The 21,797-nt window shown below is 40.6% G+C and overlaps 1 protein-coding gene across 1 annotated transcript; it reads left to right on the top strand.

Moving 5' to 3' along the window:
- The first annotated feature begins 8,568 nt into the window (after nucleotides 1-8,568).
- Nucleotides 8,569-21,441, top strand: LOC139728080 (guanylate cyclase soluble subunit beta-1-like). Its single transcript, XM_071639042.1, has 7 exons — nucleotides 8,569-8,642; nucleotides 12,725-12,825; nucleotides 16,335-17,316; nucleotides 17,583-17,808; nucleotides 18,283-18,423; nucleotides 20,573-20,727; nucleotides 21,084-21,441. Exons 1-7 carry the CDS (start codon nucleotides 8,569-8,571, stop codon nucleotides 21,220-21,222), a joined length of 1,818 nt encoding a protein of 605 aa, XP_071495143.1. The 3' UTR covers nucleotides 21,223-21,441.
- Nucleotides 21,442-21,797: the final 356 nt, after the last annotated feature.

Genomic DNA, 21,797 nt, shown 5'->3' with positions numbered 1-21,797 from the left:
TGATGATATCGTCACCTCACACTTTGCCGTAATGATCTTAGTTTGCACAGAAAAGCTTTAATTTCCTTTCTTTTTTATTTCTTTTTTTAATTCAAAGGCGGTTATTCACACATTCACATGTGTTCACCTCCGTGAGGTATACGTTGGAATGACTTTATAGGTCTTCTGCCATACCAAAGCATACGATACGAAAAGATGAATTTCCCCGTCTTACAGCAGTATTCCTTGAAAGTGAAAGTACAGCACCAACACAGCGTAAATTTCGCCTGCGGGTTGAGCGAACCAAGTTAGGCCAAACGAGAGCACAACACCGATACCAGCGTCATTCTCCAAGAAGAGCACCGTGACATATAACATCCAATATGCCGCAGTTTTTCAATGTGACTTGCTCTGTAATCCATCACGGAGGGGAGGGGGGGGGGGGGCGGAGGGGAGAGAGAAATAGACAAAAATGCTTCTGGACAGATCTTCCTCTTACGCCGGGTTTCTTTATATTGTAGTATAAAAAGAAAAAAAATAGACATCCATTCCACTCAATAATGTTCTACGCAGCAGAGTCAATTCAATTTACCAGCTTACTTCATCCGACAACATTGGTCCTTTTCAATTCGATTCATCTTGTCTTTTTCTGTTGTTCTGATTGAAGATTTTAGCAAGATCAAGAACAAGAAACGAAAAAATAAGGCACCACACTGAAACGGGAAAAAATGCTCTGACAGTATTCGCACTAGTCTACAAAAGCTATTTTGTGAATCTGATGAAACATCATCCGTATGATAAGGTCATGAATGCGTTTTGTGGCTGTAATAAGTGTCTTAAATATCCGCATAAACCCTATTATTGAGGGTCTATGTCTGACCAGCGGGCTTTGAAACCTATTACGATGTTGTGCGTTCTCATCACTAATGGAGCATATTACTTTCAAACAAGGAAATCCCAGGCACGTCTCCTTGGAAAGTATACGTCTAGCAACAAAAATAACATAGAAATGTAACATTTTAAGCTTCTTTGAACATTTTGCATGTTTGGCGACGTAGTGGAACACTTGACCTGTACGCAGACAAACTGAGTCCCCCCCCCCCCCCCCACCACACACATACATACACAGAGACGTGCACACCATGCATCTCTTCACCAATGATAGGCGATCCAACTCCCCTCCTTTTTTTTTTTTGAGCTGCCCCACCCTTGTGCCTTCTTCGGCATTACCCCTTGTCTATTTATTAAACTCTTTCTTGATAGCGGCTGACTTCTATTTCTGGACGTTCATCATATGGCTCCAAACTAGCAGGTGATCGGCAATGAGGCTTAGGCGAGCCCAGCGGGCGGGCGACCACGTGTGCTGTTTCACGCAGCGCTCACCCGGGAATTTGCAATAATAATGAGTACAGCTCAAACTCGTCGGGCTGTAATAGCCTCGGACACTTCTCTGTTCCCGGGATCATGTTCTTTTCATTACATGGCGTGGGATAGGCCGTGACGTCATCATCCCAAGGGTTGGCGGGTACGTTGGTGGCGTAGACAGACGCGTCTCGCCCAATCTAAGTCCCCGATGTATTCTCGTGTGTGAGAAACCCGCCACCGCCCTCACATCATCAACTTGCTATGAAAAAACATCACGACAGTCGGTGTATGAATAAAATTTTACGTACTCATCACACGTACAACGAAAACAGTGTCCGTACCTTCGAACTCGCTGGTAATATTTCTGTCCATCCAAAACTGTCTTTGGAAAATGTTATTGTCATTGCTCATAAAGGAGAAGATAGAATTAATCGCGGAGACTTTCTCTTTAGTTTTTGCCTTGGCATAAAGACATTTACACAACCTTTAGGGGTACCTCTTTGTAATTTTGGCCCCCGATTTCAGTTGTAATATGATAATTAAGATCGTGTGTTATCAATTAAATTACAGATGAGGTTGCAACGCGTGATGCACTAAATTTCCATCAGCCAAATGGTTCCCTGAAGCTCAGTGTAAACTTAAAAGTTGCGTAGTCTGATGAACTAAAATATTAGTGTAAATAGCCAATTATAGGCCCCGAGTGATAGATAGGAGCTTAAATCGTCACCGTTTTCTAAATGTCCATCGCTCAGGCTTAATGGCCCATTAAACACGTACGAAAGCGTTACACGCCGCTTGAATAATTCTGTAATATTAACCGAGAACAAAGCCGCGCCAGAAAAGCCTTGGATATTACAAATCATGTACGGTGAGCAGCATCTTGAATAAGTCTTTCTCCGACTTATTACCATACGTAGTGTGATGGCGCACTTCCGTTCTGAGAAGCGTAGACTCTCATCATTCAGAACAAGCAAGCTTTCGTTGCGCTGCTAATAATACATTGTTTTGGCCAGTTTTACCCTTCATTTTCATGCTACAGACTGGAAAGACATCTATAACCACAGATTTGGAACCATATTATTCCCCGACCCATTTCCCGTTCTTTTCCATTAACTGTCACACGCAACTGGCACACGTGGTTTTACCCCAATCTAAGTAAGATATGAACTTATTTGTTACCGCTTATACCATGACGAGAATTGTCAATTCAAGAAGACTTAGTCAAAGTCCTTAGTCCAGTCAATCTAGCGATTTTTAGGGGGTAACCCACCACTAATTGCAACAGTAGGAATTTTACTGCAGAGCAAGTCGTTGAGGCCTCCTGAACACCATACTAAAAGTCCCAAAAAATCCAGCGGGGCAATTTAGTAAAATTTGCATAATATGCAAATTAGCACCTGAAATGAGAGGAAATTGACAGATCTCAGCTTCCCGTTATCCAATTTTAAAGATTTAAATGTATAAACTTATATTTTGTAGGTCAATGAACACGATAGATGCCTTTTCGAATTGGTCGTACAAAAATAATTTACATAAAATGCAAATTAGCGGTAACTGTAAGAGTACATTCATAACAACAGTACTCACGTTGGCACAATGCACGTTTTGCATATGGGGACGCGGGGTTGAGGGGGTAACTTTGGGCGCCTCCCAAGGGGCCGCTTTAAATGTGCATCACTTTTAACTATGTAAGTATTGTAAAGCAATGTCTCCTGTATTGATTACATTGCATTTCTTGAAAACAAAAATACCCTTGCTGTAAGGCACGATCGAATTTTGACAGTATGTACTTTTGGAACATATATATTCGCGTTATATGATATTATATGTTTTCTATATTGCCAAGAGGATAAAGGGCATTTCGGGGGCACACGCCACAGGGTCGCCCTTCAATAAGCACCCTTTTTATTGTGTAGATCTTGTAAAGCAAATCTTCTTCTATCATATTCATGACTTTTCATTGATATAAGAGTGTATTTGCTGTATTGCTGGACCTACATTTAAAACCATTCACACTAGAACAACTGCATTTGCGTTGCTAATATCCGTATCTTGTCATAAAGGGCGTGAGCGTAGGTGTAAATTCAGACACCTCCCCAGGGATTACCTTTGGATGTCCACCTTTTTGACAATGTAGTTATTGTAGAGCAATGTTTCCTCTACTAATTAGTTGCATTTTTTGGGGAAACAAAAGTGCCTTTGCTATACGGCACGATGGAATTTCGAAAACATGTACGTTTGGAACATATATATATTCGCGTTATATGATATTATATGTTTTCTATTATTGCCGTGAGGGTGGAGTATTTTTGGCACATCCCACAGGGTTGCCGTTTGATGCGCACCCTCTTAAGTGTATAGATCTTGTAAAGTTAAGTTTCTTCTATCATTTTCATAACTTGTCATCGATGAAAATTGTATTTGATGTATTGCCGGAACTACTTTTACAACCATTCATGCTAGAACAACGGTATTTGCGTTGCTAATATCTGTGTTTTGTAATAAGGGGGCGTGAGCGTAGATGTGAATTTGGACACTTCCCAAGGGATTACTTTTGAATGTTCACCCTTTTGACAATATTATAGTTATTGTAGAGCAATGTCTCCTCTATTAATTAGTTGCATTTCTTGGAAACAAAGGTGCCTTTGCTATTCAGCACGATGGAATTTTGAAAACATGTACGTTTGGAACATATACATATTCGCGTTGTATGATATTATATGTTTTCTAAGTTGCCGTGAGGGTTGAATATTTTTGGCACATCCCACAGGGTTACCATTTAATGTGCATCCTCTTCACTGTATAGATCTGGTAAGGTTAAGCCTCTTCTATCATTTCCATAACTTTTCATTGATAAATAGTGTATTCGCTGTATTGCCGGGACTACTTTTAAAACCATCCACGCTAGAACAACGGTGTTTGCGTTGCTAATATCTGTGTTTTGTCTTAAGGGTGCGTGAGCGTAGGTGTAATTTTGGACCATTCCCAAGGGATTGTCCTTTAATGTTCACCCTTTAGAGAATATGGATATCGTTAAGGGATGTCTCCTCTATTAACTACAATGTATTTTTGAAAACAAAAGTGCCCATGCTGCATGGCATGATCGAAGTTTGAAACATGTACGTTTGGAACATATAGTATATTCGCGTTAATGATATTCAATGTTTTCTATATTGCCGTGAGGGTGGGGTACTTTGGGGCACATCCCACAGGATTGGAATTTAATGTGCATCCTCTCACTGAATAGATATTGTGAAGCACTGCTTCTTCTATCATTTCCACGACATTCATCGATATAAAAGTGTGTAGCTGTATTGCCGGAACTACTTCTAAAACCATGTACCAAAGAACGTCAGTATTTGCGTTCATAGTATCCGTGTGTTGTAATTACGGGGCTTGAGAGGAGGTGTAATTTTGGACACTTCCCAAGGGATTGCTTTGAAATGTTCACCCTTTTGACAATAAAGTTAAGGTAGAGCAATTTTTTCTTCTTTTAATTATATTGCATTTCTTGAAAACAATAGGGCACTTGCTGTACAACCGTTGGAAAATTGGAACATATTCGTGCTAAATGATAGTGCATGTTTCCTATATTGCCCTGGGGGTTGGATGATTTGAACACATCCCACTCGGTGGCCTTTGAGTGTGCACCCCTTTGACTATATGAATATTGTAAAGCAGTGTCTCTACCATTTAAAAATCATGAAAAGTAAAGTGTTTTAATTTACAACCCGGCAAAACGACTTTCTACGTGCATGTACAACTGAATTTGCTTTGGCATATAATGCATGTTTTGTTAACCTGTTTTGGGACCACGAAGGTCAAGGTATGGGTGATTTGGGCACTTCCCAAGGGCTTACGTTTGAATGTCCAACTTTTTGACAATATAGATATTGTAAAGCAACGTCTCCTGTATTACCTGAATTGCATTTTACGAAAATAAAAGAGTATGTGCTAGACAGGCGGAAGAACTTTTCAGAGGCATGTACCCATGGAACATTTTTTTTCGCTGTTGTATATACTGCATGTTTTTCATTGCCTTTAGGATTTCACCTTTTCATCTTATAGATATTGTAGAACAATAATTCTTCTATAACTTCCACTGAAATTTAATGGAAATGAAACGAAAAGGACGTTATAGAGGGTTATAGAGGGTGTATTCACGTGTATATACTGTGTTTTGTACCGGGCTGTGAGGGTATAGGGATAAATTCGGGTACCTCCCTCCGAGTCGCTTTGACTCATGTGCACCACTTTTTAAAGATATACTTTCATAGAAATAGTCTTTGCTAGACAGCCAAACGACTTTAAAAAAAAAAAATCTTGTACGCTTAGAACAACGGAAATCGCGTTGGTTGATGCATGTTTTGCAAATGGCCGTGGGGATATGATCGATAGGGGTAACTTTGGTCACTACCCACAGAGTTTCCTTTGACTGTGCTATCTTCAATATCTCAAAACCCTCAAGGGTGCAAGAGCTGAATCATCCAGATTCGAATAAGCACCTCTCCAAATAGAGTTCATTAATTACAAAATTGGACAAGTTATAGATGTTGACAGTTGTTTATATTATTTGATTCTACGTAATGAATGGATAAGCTATCATTATCTTTCTGATAACAAACTATTATTCGCTTAAAATTATTCATGCTAGGTTTCTAATGCTGAAAAGTTTGTTTTGGTGAAGAGAAACTGAAATGTCACATTTGAACACTCTTGATATGCTCATATCGGGCACTTTGGTGCATTTGAATATTCCGTTGGCTCGGTACCCTTTGCATATTATGCAAATGAGGCCCAGATTATGTACATGGAATTGTTTGCATCGCACTAAGTGACATTGCAAACATATGTTTCAACACTTTCGGTGTTCCAATCTGAAACCTAGAGGCATAGTTTTCATGGAAACACTGTATTTTAATCATTATTGGAGCTAATTTGCATATTATGCAAATAAGGCCCAGAATATGTACATGGAAATGTTTGCATCGCACTAACTTACATTGCAAACATATGTTTCAACACTTTGGGTGTTCCAATCTGAAACCTAGAAGCATAGTTTTCATGGAAACACTGTATTTTTATCATTATTGGAGCTAATTTGCATATTATGCAAATGAGGCCCAGAATATGTACATAGACATGTTTGCATCGCACTAACTGACATTGAAAACATAAGTTTCAACACTTTCGGTGTTTCAATCTGAAACCTAGAAGCATAGTTTTCATGGAAACACTGTATTTTTATCATTATGGGAGCTAATTTGCATATTATGCAAATGAGGCCCAGATCATGTCCATGGAAATGTTTGCATCGCACTAGCTGACATTGTAAACATATGTTAAAATACTTTCGGTTTTCCAATCTGAAACCTAGAAGCATAGTTTTCATGGAAACACTGTATTTTTATCATTATGGAGCTAATTTGCATATTATGCAAATTTAGCCACTTTACCCCATTGGATTTCTTGGGACTTTTAGTATGGTGTTTAGGAGCCCATAACAAGTTGCACTGCAGTGGAATTCATACTGTTGCAATTAGTGGTGGGTGAAACCCTATTTTGACTGGACTACCTGCCTCTGATTCTTACTTAATCGTAACATCATGATGATAGTGCACTTTACTTCTTCTCGAATTTGATGTCCTATTCAAAGCACGATCCCTCAGCTTCCCGCCCTCACTCACGTCAAACCTTGTGTCTCCTATAATCATCACTATGCTATATTGTTCTCTAATGAAACATCAAAGACTGTTCGTCAAACCATTGACTCAGGCAACGGCATGAAACTTTTATGCTGTAGTCATGTCATTTAATTGTTTTCAGAGGCGTGCTTAAAATGCCAGAATAAAAATCACCTCACAGATGAGATCCACCATGACATTTCTTCGATAACTCAAATTTGGTAAACAACAAGAAATGTTTTCAACAACTATGAAGTGTCATTTTCTTTTCTTCTGTTTTTTATGGAACATGTCAAACTGTATATATTCGTCAATGTGTTGTTACACTCGTTTCGTCACGTTTTCTCTTTCCTGCTAATTTATTACATTTTCCACATTATTTGTGAATATAATAGAAGAAAAGGTGATTTTCTTTTCTTCTGTTTTTATGGAACATGTCAAAATGTATATATTCGTCAGTGTGTTGTCACACTCGTTTCATCACGTTTTCTCTTTCCTACTAATCTATTACATTTTTCACATTATTTGTGAATATAACAGGAGAAAATGTTGTTGTTGCCATGTTCAAACAGGATAATCTGCAAGCCCATTGCCCTATATTTTTTCAAAGTAAATTGAAGTAGTATCCCTTCTAAGAAAAATAATTTCAAGAGTCGCTTGATATTTGTGACACACACGATTTATGGCTATGTCCCATTGTGCATCATAGAACATTAAAGGAAGGGTATAGTTTTGGTTGGGATGGGTCTTCAGGTTTCCAACTTTTTTGTTATATAATGAGAAATCCTCAAATTGAAGAAATTCTTCCGTCAAGTTGTTTTTAATTGCCCTACATCACGTATATAACATAAAGATATTTACATCGGTGGAGGGCAATTTTTTTGATAAGTGAGGTGTTGCAATGAGAAACATCTTATAAAATATGAGAGAGCATACAATTCAGCGAGTAATTCAAAGTTTATTTGATGAAAATTGATTCTAAAACGGCTGATATATTCAGAAACAAAGACGTCCTAATGAAAGGGATCCATTTTTTATTAGGATCAATTTGTCTGACTTTGTTCTTGGATATCTCAGCCATTTCAAATCCTGTTTTCATCGAAAAACTTGTAATATCTTTTAGAATATGCTCTTTAATATATTATAAGTGGTTTGTAATTGTTATCACACACACACACACACACAAACACACACTCTTTCTTTCGCTATAGAAAATGAATATAATTAAAGCATATAATATATATATATACATGCATGTATTTATGATACATAACTTTGTCTAACTGTGAGTTCGGTACCTGCCTAGTTGTCTTGCTGTATGTCTGCTGTCTATCTTTCTCGCTGTATTCCCCCATGTCGACATCCATCAAGAAACCTATTCCATACCTATCTATCGATTGATGTACCATATATCTCTCTCATCGAAGTTACCGTATATAATGCTATCTCTCTATAATATTTCTCCATCTTTTGTATGTATGCCCTTGTTGTGGTACACGTGCTGTTACCAGGGAGGTTCTCTTGTTAAGGGGTTCGTTACATGCCGTTGCTTGGGCGAGAGGTGCGATTTCTGTGTGCAGAGAAAATGAGGGAGGCGTTAGCTCAGGCTAGATGGTACGTCCCCTCCTGACCAAACAAGTCTTGAAACATCGTCTACGAATCCGGTCACAAAGTTATAGAAAAGTAAGAGAGAGAATATAATTGAAAGGAAGGAAGTTGAAAGCAGCCAACAGATCAACATGAGACTGACGGTTAACATATGGTGTCTTTCCAAAGATGATGGAGATTACGTGAATTCGGCATGGTTGGTTATCCCTACGCATTTCGCTGCCGCACGTGTGGCTACATGCCTAGTCAGTGAAGAAATTGACCAAAGACACGGTATGTGTCTGCATCGTCAACGAATCTGGCCGCGAGGCGCTTGCCGCCGTGTCACTAGGTGGTGATGCCTGTGATAATTCGGAATGTTGCAGTGACCCGCCCGGGGCCCAATGGCGTCTCTGTCAGAACCAAGCTGGAATGTAATCTTTCAGCCCATTTATCACTTTCATTTTGTTTTCTTGTTCTTTCTTCGTTTTTTTTTTTTTTAACTGAGTACCCACAGCAACATCCTCTTACCTCTCCCAACTCAAGCCGAAAATTAATCAGGCTTTTGAACAAGGTAACCTGCTTCTGTTCCCCGTGTTGCCCTTCCTCCCATGTCTACAAACACTAGGCACTCTGTAAGATTTGTACAGGAGTCATCACTCAAGCGCCCTGGGCGTTTCTCCGAGGTTGAGTGACAAAATACGAAGAAAAGAAAAGAAAGAGAGAAAGAATTAACGTGGCATTGGTTTCGGCCTCGATTTTGGAGCGATTTATCTTCTGGCTTTCTGAAAACGAAGGCCACTCTGTAGGCTTCTATATCGGTGTATATAGGAGGACAAGACATAAGCACAGTGCTTGTAGGCACTCGAATGTGTGCGCGCATAATTATGTGCGTATTTACCTACTATAAGATGTATGTGTGTTTCAAGAATATTGCCCATAAGAAGAATATTAAAGGGATGGTACAGTATTGGTGGAGATGAGGATTAAGTTTTTAACTTTTTGCGAGACACTAAGAAACAAATTATGAAATGAGCATGCCATTATATAAAGAGGAAAGCATAGTTTATTTGATGAAAATCGATTTTGAAATGGCTGAGATATCCAAAACACACACACACACACACACACACACAAAGTAAAACAAAGCGATCCTAATAAAAAATGGGTCCCACCTTTTATTAGGATCGCTTTGTTTTGAATATCTCAGTCATTTCAAAATCATTTTTTATCAAGTAAACATTGAATTCCCCTTGGATTTACGTGCTCTTTCATATTTCATAAGAGGTTTCTCATTATCTCACAAAAAAAGTTAGGAACCTGAATCCAGGTCTCAACCAGAACTATGGCATCCCTTTAACAACACAAGATTTTCTTCTCCTTTTTCTTCTCCTTCTCCTTCTTCTTCTTCTTCTTTTTCTTTTTCTTCTTCTTCTTCTTCTTTTTCTTCTTCTTCTTCTTCTTCTTCTTCTTCTTCTTCTTCTTCTTCTTCTTCTTCTTCTTCTTCTTCTTACTATTACTTTCAATGAATAAGATCGGACGATTGATCTGTATTATTACGAAGGCCAAGTGAAAAGGAAGGAACACATTCCAAAAACTGATTCCCTTCAATTTCACCACCCTTTCCTGTACGCTCCAACAGTTCCAGCCACACCACAACATGATACTGTACAACTTCTACCACTGTGACAATATCACAACTATACTACCACCACAAGCACTATTTCTCTCACCAGTCATAGGACTATAACCACTACCTCTACTGCTGCTGCATCCAAGAGCTTTTCCATATCCCTTCATCCTCCTCCTGCTGCACATGTTATTTCCTCAACTACTACTACTACTACTACTGCTGCTGCTGCTACTACTACTTCTACTACTACTTCTACTATACCACCACCACACGTATACTACTACTATTACTACTAATACTTCTATTACTACTTCTACTATACCACCACCACACATATATTACTACTACTACTTCTACTACTACTACTACTACTACTACTACTACTACTTCTACTACTACTTTTACTATACCACCACCACACATATACTGTTACTACTACTACACTACTACTACTTCTACTACCACCACTACTACTACTCCTACTGCTACTACCACCAACGTTATGCTCCAATTTCTACTACAGACAACCATTACAACAACAACAACAACTACTACTACTACTACTACTACTACTACTACTACTACTACTACTACTTCTACTATTGCTGCTGCTGCTGCCGCTACAGCTACTACTGCTACCACTTCTACTACTATTACTACTAACCTCAGTAGACGACGGACTGATTATGCTATAGCACACATTTCTTATAGAGACCTGCCCGAGTGTTCTCGGGACTCGTCCTCAACGGGTTTTGATACTAACTTCTACTTCTACAGTTACTGGCTGTGCAGTTTCCAGGTTTACCATCAGTATTCCAAGTAACACCATCACACCAACCATCAAAACCACCGCTACTATACTGCAACTGTTTCTCTCCTCATTTTCTATCACCTTTTTCTCAGTTCTCATTGATTTTTATCACCGTTTTTCGCAGTTCCTTCAACTTTTGCTTTTCCTTCTAAAGCGTTGGCACTACTTTTGCTATTGCTTCACCTTCCACTACTAACCACTGATACATATCTCAACCACGACTACAGCTTCTCCTTCTATCACCGACGTCATCTTCTAAAAGTGTAAAGTTTTGAGCCTTAGCCATGCAAGCAGCGGGCTGTGCAAATCATATGAGCGAGTTGTTCTTAAAGGGAAACTATTGCCGGCTTGTAGCAGAGCATGGAGCCACCAGGGGCAGGAGGAAAAGAAGAACATGAAGAAGAAGAAGAAGATCGTGCAATCTTGCTCGGCCACTTAGTCGGTGACAGCTAAGATGGAAAGCACGTAGGAGCACGGTAAACACGGCGGCTGGAAGAGAGAGAGAGGGGAGACGCCGCTTATCGCCCTCAGTTTTTCCCCCTCTATCGTCGTCCTGTATCACACAGCCCTTAAACGATGGCCTGCACGGGCATTCAAAGTGTATACTGCAAATGCATGCACTTAAATCGTTTTAAGAGCCCCGCTTTAGTGTCTTTCCCCCCTCTTCTAGTCAGGATATAGCTTCATTCTCTCTCATCCTTTCTCCCTGTTATCATGCCCTCACACTATTCCTCTCTGCCTTCGTCTGAGCTAGAGGGTAATAAAGATGATGAAGAGGCTATAAAGATGTCTTTAAGAGATGATAAAGCGTTATTACTTTCGAAAAGATGGAGGAAAAACCGTGCCCTTCCAAAATCAGAAGTGCCTTGTACGATCTCTAAGGATGTCAGTCGCACTGAATTGAAAATAAAAACAACAAAACTAATTTTCCTGGTAAGAACCCCTCCTTCAGTCACAGCCAGGAATAATTTTCCATTTCCCATGCATTTAAAAAAGAACCTCCTCTCAGCTTTTCATTCATCCCTTTGGCTGACGTTGTAAGGGGGACTGATCATTTAAAGAGTTAAAGTGGAACTGATTCCTAATGAATAAATAATAGTGTTTTGGCTCTGGTTGTACGTATCAGCGCATCAGAGAGATATTGTAAGCTACACTGTAAAAAAAATACAAATTAGTTGTGTGTGTGTGTGTGTGTGTGTGTGTGTGTGTGTGTGTGTGTGTGTGTGTGTGTGTGTTGGTGAATGTGCTGTAGACCGTAAGGTTATGCGCATATTACAGACCTATTCGTTTTGGGTGTTGTGTTTTATGTTAATGTCTATAACATGCAGCAATAACTATGGGCTTATAGTTTATTTATGGACTGACATTGCAATGCACCTGACTCCTTGCATAACCCATTGAATTATATTTTATATATTATTCTTTGGGAAGCCCCCCCCCCCTTTATGGCCGAAATAAGTTATACAGTGCTTTTAAACCAAATAAAGGTATTTAACTGAAAATAATTGAATCGACATTTCATTTTTTTTTTAGATTCCTCCGGAGAGAATGTGTACTTTTTGTTCATGTCTTATAGATGTTTGGGTTTTTATCCATGACAATAATCATTTTTAAACAATCATATAAACAATTTCTCCTGGTGTCTTGTTTTTCCTTTCCACGCAGGCGCGAGGCAGCGGTGGAAATAGAAGGCAACTTCCTGGTCCGTATTGTGTACGACGATGTCCTCTCTTACGACCTGGTCGGAGCGGCGGTCAAAGTTCTTGGTACGTGCTCTATGATGACAATGACGATGACGATGACGATTACGATTACGATGAGGATGACGATAAAAGAATACAGAGAAATATCATAACAATATCAATGACAAAAATATATAGTATTACTTTCATGATGGTGGGGGACACTGCAGACATGATATGGTTACACGACACTTCGTTGGAATCACTATTGGCACAGCCCTGTGAGAGAACAATACTAACACTGCATATGTAACTCTTTGTAAAGGAAACCAAATTATCGCTATTCGCACAATTATTGTCGTAATCTACACCAGTAACTTTATTCCACGACTGCGGTTATCAAGTCGAGGATGATTAATCCAGTTTTGAATATTGTAATGAAATTCACAGAAATGAGACTCAACAAAGAAGTGACGCATAAAACTTATTGTGATAAATGCACTGCTAATGGCAACAACGATGTTGACTTTTTTGTAAATGGCAACAACTAAATCTCCGATAAACATACCACTCTCTGACTTTCTTTAAGATGTTCCCTCATGATGAATAGCATCTGCGACCGAATATGCTCCGACATATCAGATCTTTTTCCTAAATATGATGCCTATCTCTCAGCAGCCTGAATTGGAATAGACAAAAAAAAGAAGGAAAACTGCCGTGGATTGCCGAACAAGAATTTTTTTTTTTTTTTTTACAAATGTTTCATGATGTAACGGTCATGATCTAGAAAATGAGAACCGTAACAAAACAAAACAAAACAAAATAGATAGAAAGAAACAAACTCCCACAAATCCATCGTTCAAACTAAAACAACATTTCTACAAATCTGTCAAGAGGATTATCTCCGTTTGTTTATGTATTATAACATCTCTTCTGGAGAGCTTGTCACCACAATAGATCTCCCTTCTGCAGAATGCGCAGGGGCAGTAAATCCGACAGGCATCGCACAAAGTACGAGTCCATTTAGTGCCATTATTTGCTGCCGTAATACATAAACTGAGATCTCGTTATTATAGTCTCCTACTTAACTATAGGGATTTGACGCTCTTATAGATAGCCATGGAAGATGCTGACAGGAAATCTCTCCCAAACAGTCCAACTGGTACTTTTATCCGTTTCGATTCTCTGACCGAGCTCCTTCTTTCTGCGAGTTGACGAGAGCGAAAGAAAGCAAGGGAGAGGGTAAGAAAGATGAGCCTTACTGAAATCTAAATTTAGGTCATATCGGAATAAGAATACCATGAACGTATGACAAGCAAATGTGACTGAGGAGGCAACAACAACGAAAGAACGAGTAGACAAAAACATAACCACCAGGCTTAACAAAGAGGCAAATTAGGGTCGATCCTTATTCCGCTCTTAGGAGCTTTTTGGAAGGAACTTCTCCATCAAAATACCACGCACTAGTATACTCACGGTACATGCACAAGGTCAGACGCATTATTTCGCATATGAACAAAATTACAAGAATCATCATTACACAATCACAATTGCAGGAGTTAAACTGCCATTCAGTTGTAAATTTGTCCAATGTTTCATATCAAGCCTCATCAATAATCGCATCATTCTCCATTTATTGAATTTCCGAACGGTGGGTACACAATTATGACATGATACGACGTGCGACTGGACAGTGATACATGTAATGCCCTGTTACAAAACAAAAGTCTTCGTGAAATGTTAGCGAACAAGGTATTGGTATCTGTTTTTATGCGGCCTGGGGATGCCGCTAGGACTATCATGGACGTAATTATGGCGCATCCAATAAAATGAAGGCTAGGAGGGGCTCAGCCATTATGTATTGACACGAGTAGGATGCCGCGCTTTTGAGCATTAGTCTGACGAGCAAGGCGTCACGTTCGAAGTTGATTCGCACTTTTCACGCCTAGCACACGGTATCCGGTTTATGTTACCTCTTAACCATCGTTCCCCGCGACAAATTTTGACTTGACGAAGAGCTGACGCAACTACATGCAAGAAAATGGCTTCACTCTTCTCCTCCCTTTTTTAAATCAGTCTGTCATATCAAATAAAGAACTGTCATTATCTTCCACAGTGGAGTCTGCGTTGTCAAACTAGGTGATAAACGTGAAGTGCGGATGTCCTCCTCTCTCTCTCAATTAAATTGATTATGAATGATCGCGCCTCTTCCTCTATCAAGGCTGGCGAGAACAGTAATAGGGCACGAAATGCTCAGTGGCGCCGATTCGCGCTGACTGACAGTCGATTTTTTTTTCCCCACCAGAACTTCGCAATGTTTGCTTCGTGCCGGCCTCAAACGACGGGAATGGCGTTTAGGTTCGCTTTCCTATGTGGAACCATCATCCCGTCATACAGGTCACGGAAAAGGCAAAGCCACATTAAGGCAGATGCAACTACCATCACCAACGATGCCCAAATCAGTTCTGATTCTGGGGAGACACAGACCATTTTTAGGACAAAAGCTGATAACAGGGCTTGACACAAACAAATATCCCCACAACAGGATGTAGGTAAAGAGACAGGTCATTCTTAAGCAATGACTCGGACCCTGGCTTAGGGTTAATGGAGGAGATTTTGTAAGAATTCAATCAGTGTAACAGCATGTGATGGATGAAACGATTAGCTGATGACAGGAGAGTAACACCTCTTAAACACCTTACTTTATTAGCCTGCGATGATCGGTAATTCCCTCTTCCGCATCATCGTCTCTCCCTAACTGACGTGGTTACCTTGGCAACCATAAAACATGATCCGTGGGCATGCAAAAACCAGAGCACATGGGGATAAGATATCAATCCACGTTTTCATTTACGCATGCCTGTAATGAACAGACGTCAAAGAACTTAACAGCTTCTCGGTTGGTCGAGTATACTTCAAACCCTAAAGGCATTGGATCCACGAAAGTGCTACGGAAATAATGGATACAAAATGTAGTATGAAGCAAGTTCTAGGGTATCATCCACCAACTTGATCCATGTTTCAACAAAAATTTTATAAGATTACGAACGCATACGTTCTAGTGAAGCATATACTGTATACGTGCATCTTCCTGATCTCGTCGATAATACCCGCAAAGTGATTCTGATTTACACTCATTCCGAACGTGTTACACCTTCTTATATTCTCGCATTCCACCATAATCCTACTGTACGACTGTAATACGAGTTCTTGCACCAATTAAAGTAGGTTTCGAGTCAAAAGTGGGTGTGAAAGGTGGGGGCATTTCCGTTACAAATAAAGACGCTAATAACACACATGCAGATTGATTAAATATCTACACGGAAAATCAGTCACACAAATTTGAGTGCTTTTAGACCGCCTAATATTTCCAGTGCACATGACCAGAAGTTTTCTTTGAGAAGTAAATGACAGGTGGGAATAGAGATGGATTCTGACTTGTCATTAATCACACTTTTGTGATCAACGTTGCTCATCTTAAATTCTCTGCCTCGGATTTAGTAGGAAAGGTGTTCTCGTTGATGAATAACGATGCGTTCGTGATATGAAAGTCTATTGACTTTTTTTTTCTGTCTTCTGTCCATGTTGTATAGGCATCAGCGCCAATGATTTGCTGGAAGCGTTCGGCAGAATGTTTTTCGAGTTCTGCGTCGAGTCTGGATACGACAAGATCCTCAACGTTCTCGGCTCTAACACGCGCCATTTCCTGCAGAACCTCGACGCCCTCCACGACCATCTGGCTTCCATCTACCCTGGTATGCGAGCGCCCTCCTTCAGGTGCAGCACCCGCGAAAGTGATGGCGCCCTCGTGCTCCACTACTACTCCGAGCGACAGGGCTTGGAGCACATCGTCATCGGACTGGTTCGCAGCGTTGCCAAGACGCTCCACGGCTCTGAAGTGGAAGTCGAGATTATCAAGAATAGAGGTGAAGACTGCGATCACGTCCAGTTCGCCATCATCGAAAAGAAGAAGACAGAACGCATGTCGACAGCTCTGCACGACCAGCAGAGCCTGCTGACGCTTTCGAAGGAGCCCAAGATCAGTCCGTCATCCCTCTGCAGAATCCTGCCTTTCCATATCATGTTCAATGAGAACATGGAGGTAGAGCAGGCCGGGAACTCTCTCCGGCGAGTCGTGACGGCAATCACTAAGCCAAACTGTCTCATCACAGACTTATTCCACATTGTGCGTCCTCACATGGATTTCACATTCAAGTCCATTCTCAGTCACGCCAACACCATCTACGTTCTGGAGACCAATCCTGGCGTGGTCTACTCCAAGAATCCCCGCAACGGATCCATACCTGCGCTCAAGCTCAAAGGTCAGATGCTGCACGTGCCCGAGTCTCGCGTGCTCCTCTATCTCTGCTCCCCTCATGTGATCAACCTGGACGAGCTACGTCGACGCGAGCTGTACCTGAGTGACATCCCACTGCACGACGCCACGCGGGATCTGGTACTCATCTCAGAGAGGTTCGAGGAGGAGTACAAGTTCACGCAGAAGTTGGAGATCCTCACCGACAAGCTGCAGCAGACGTACCGTGAAATTGAGAACGAGAAAAAGAAGACGGACAGGTAACCTCCATAATCGAATACTCAATTTATGTCTTCATGAAATGTCCACAAAGGAATTTATACCATCATCATGCTTATCACAATGTGATTCGTTAAAAGTTGCACAGTATTTCTGTTACTCATTAATTTTGCGTCAAGTGGTGCAAAGGCACAATGAGTGTTCATGTCATAATTTTTCAGAAACAAGACTCTTCTCTTGTCACTTTTCAAGGACGGGATCGAGTATGAATGTCTGATCATGGAACTCTTCCTTCTCCTGTCCATAGATTGCTCTATTCCATTCTTCCCCCATCCGTCGCAAACGAACTCCGCCATCGACGGCCGGTCCCAGCCAAGAAGTTCGAGTGCGTGACACTCATGTTCAGCGGCATCACCGGCTTCGGGGAATTCTGCAAGAAGTATTCGAGCGACGCCATGAAGATCGTCAACCTCCTCAACAGCGTCTATACGAAGTTCGACGTCCTCACCGAACGAAACCCAGATGTATACAAGGTAACCTGAGGGCAGGAGGACAGGTATATCCCATAGTACCCTCGGGAGTATTTAGCAACCATGCTGAAATTAGTATGATGTGTGAGCAGTACCAAGGGAGCGGTTAGTCCAATGCGGCTTAGTGATCAGTCTGTATACATGTAATCGTGACTTTATCCGTTAATGCAATTACATCGTGGTAACTGAAGCCAAACAATCATCTTCACTTCAATAGGCTTTCATTACAACATGTTTGTGTGAGATTCTTTTTGTTTATTTTCAATCTTCTACAATCTGACTGTGATACTTATCCGGTCATTTAAAACGGTCTCCCTCATCGAAACATTCTGTGGAGTGCTTTCAAAAAGGGAGTTCTGCCTTTCGTTGATAGAAGATCTTCTAAACCAATTTTATGTCTTTGATTTTTATACTAGTAACTCATCGAAATCGATCAGAACGTGTTGACCAAATCCCATCACAATCATTCTCACACAGGTGGAAACTGTCGGTGACAAGTACATGGCTGTGAGCGGCCTCCCCGTACCCTGCGCGGACCACGCCCGATGCATCGCCAGGATGGCACTGGACATGAAAGAGCTGTCCAAGGAAGTCATGATGGAAGGAGTTCCAATTGTTGTAAGGGTCACCACTGGTCACCATTGGTCACCATTGGTCACTGGTGTACTGTTCTTTTTCTCTGTGGTTATCATCCTGTTTTATCCCCAATACACAACGGTACTGACTTTCCTTTTGACAAAGAATTTAAGAGTCAATATTGAGGCTATCGAGATTACTACTAGAAGGAGGCAGATGTGCATTTCGGTGTTACTTAACATTCATCCTGACTTCGTCTTGGTTCTTTTCCTTGCTTCTATCACTTTTCCTCATCTCTCATCTTCTTTTCTCTTTTCATCGTGTCCACTCGCATCACTCTTCGTATTGCTGCTTCTTCTTTGACGATTCCTTCTTGTTTCATTTTTGCGCGTTCCGAATAGGCCTTCTCTCCAGCATCCATCTCGTTTTTTTCCCCTATTCCATCTTCCATCATTCCCTCGTTCATAGCAAGTCAATGTCCTCCCAAAGCATTTCGCCACATCCCACACACGCTGTTCCTACATTAGTTGGTTTGTGTCCAAATGAAATTTGATTTCAAATACATCACAGTGATAATGAATCAAGCAGAGGGATTTTATAGCAGTGCCGCTTACGCACTCAGCAGCTAGTGCACGCGGTAAATTCATTGGAAAATTTTATTACATTTGGCCATGCCCGAAAAGTCGAAATTGCCCGGAGAAGGATCTTCTGGCGTATTTTGCTCATAATACCCACATGCACATCTTAAGCCCATCTTCCCTTCATGCGTACAAAACTTGAAGACGAACCCGTTGGTTTCTCACTCATAACAATAACTGTAAACGTCCATGTTGACAAATGGCGGTAATCCATCTTCCATGTTCAGAAAATGTACGAAATCACGGCTTTAGGGGGCCTACTTAGCATTGTTTACATCTTTCTATATTTGTCACCGGATTACCATAGTGATAGGGAAACATCATACTTAATAAGAACTGCTCTAAAATCTGCTTACCTCATCATGCATGTCATCTCGTTAAAACGTGGAAATGGCCGATACCGTCCGCCCTTTCGAGATGATGGTCGTAAAGTCGTCTAAGTTTCACAGTTGCACGACGCGACGCATCCGCATCCTCAAGGCTTTGTCAATGATGAATGTAGCGAACATAATTTACCGCAGGATCTACGACGAAGCGCAGGCACAATATTCCTATCAGGGCAGCTCACAAGTATGCCAGCGTCCCAAAACATGCTACTATAATTAGAACATGGAAGCACTGGGCATACATGGCGGTGTCTGAGAGTCGTTATTTTTATTTTTATAGGTTCCTTGTGTACTCTCTACTATCATTTATACATAAGAGAGAGTGCCATCTATTTCGTCATAGGCCATGTGGCATAGCTTTTCTGTCGTAAACTTACCGCCTAAACACTAATTACTAATGACATACACGACTGTGTACGCTATTACTTTTGCTATATATTATATTCTACTCATGCATTGACATTAAATTATACCGAATTTGTGATGTACACACCTGCAGAAGACGAGGCGGAATTCAGGACTGAAAGTGATTGAATCGATTTCAACGTTTAGGAAAGCGGAGAACGCCGTCCGAGATTTAATGCCTTAATCCATATCTCTCTTCTCATCTCAAGAAAGATGTACATTGGGAGAAAACTTGTAGGACCTACTCTTTTTCTAGATCATTAACATGATAAAGCTCATGACAAAAGACTGATGAAAAATAGTGCGAAATACGACAAATGATTATAAAGTGATGATCATTTAAATGTTAAAATTGTCACCCCAGAGTGGGTGCATCGGTTCAATGACAGACGCACCTGTCTCCATTTGATTTGGCCATGAAACGCCAAGAAATGCACCATCTTCGAGAATCTTGACATGATTTATGTATTCATTAAACAAGTGCCCATCATTAAAGTCAATGCAAGTTAAATGCATTCTAAAGTATTGGAAAAGCCAGATTCTAATCTTGTTGTTTATATTATGAAAGGGAATTTCAAATATGCAAGCAACGTCCTGTAGCTAGGCTCGCTCGGGACCAAGATGAAATGTTGCAAAATTGGTGGTTCACTTTTGCTCACATTGCCTTCATTCCATCCACCCTCCCCCCCCCCCCCCCCCGCCCCCCGAAATGATTCTTCCCTCTATTGCTATGACGACCGCACATTCTTTATCCTCTTACAGATTACGATTGGTATCCACAGCGGGGAGGTGGTGACTGGGGTTGTGGGCCATCGCATGCCACGCTACTGTCTCTTCGGCAACACCGTCAACCTCACGAGTAGGACAGAGACGACAGGTGTCAATAACAAGATCAACGTGTCTGAAAACGCCTACGAGTAAGCAGACGTGGTCTATATTCTTGCAGAAAACAGTGAAATACTAGTATGAAAATTATAGCTATTTTTACACTACACATTATGATAATCTTTACTTGACAGGACGCATTGTCTTCTTTAATGTGATATATTAAATGAGCTTACTGTGACACTGATGGTTGATCATCTGTAGACAATCGAACGAGTGAGGCCTGTAGCGTTCATTATTGAAACTGGTGTCATTATCATTATATATTATTATTACTATTATTTTTATTATTATTATTATTATTATTATTATTATTATTATTATTATTATTATTATTATTACCATCATCATCATTATTACCATTATGATCATTTGATATTTTTTACAGTTGCCTGATGGACCCACAGAACGAGGACCCGACCTTTGACTTCGAGTACAGAGGGCTGGTCAACATGAAAGGCAAACCAAAGCCAATGAGGTGCTTTTTCCTTACCCGCAAACCGGCCGTGGCAGCGGCCGAGCCCTAAATGAGTAAACGGAGTTGTCGTCACGCACAACAAATGCCGGATTTCGCCTGGGAACAAAATTAACTCTGATTTGTCTTTTCTCTCTATTATAGGGCGTTTGCCTGTCACTCACTCCCTAATAGATCGATATAAAGTGGACGTTTTATTTATCTGTGATCGCGCATGCATGAACAAAGATTCTGGTTTAGAACTACGAAACTATTTTTTTTTGTATCAAAGAAAAAGAGGAGACTGCTTCAATTTCGGCTGTCTTAACTCTCGCATCACCTTAATATCTATGCGTAATACTTCCTGCAGATAATAATACTCTTTAGAAATGTCTTTTATTTGGCCTGGCTAGCTATACATACATAGCACCTGGCGACACTTAAGTGGTTTAGGCATACTTGAATAAGTCTAAGCAGTGGATATCAGAGAAATCTTTTCTATGTGCCAAAACTGTGAGTGTGTGCATGTGTGGGTGTGTGTGTGTCTGTGTCTGTGCGACTTTATTTCAGTGATAAATTGCTCATAAACTTTAGTAGTATGACTTCAAATGATGAGTTAATCCAAAATACAAGTAGACATGTGTCTAT

Source organism: Diadema antillarum, unplaced genomic scaffold (assembly GCF_040938485.1).
Source record: "Diadema antillarum isolate AM-2024a unplaced genomic scaffold, OU_Dant_1.0 seq00000163_RagTag, whole genome shotgun sequence".
NCBI classification, from domain to species: Eukaryota; Metazoa; Echinodermata; class Echinoidea; order Diadematoida; family Diadematidae; genus Diadema; species Diadema antillarum.
Note: the sequence above shows the minus strand (reverse complement) of the source record. Positions and strands in the feature narration are given on the sequence as shown.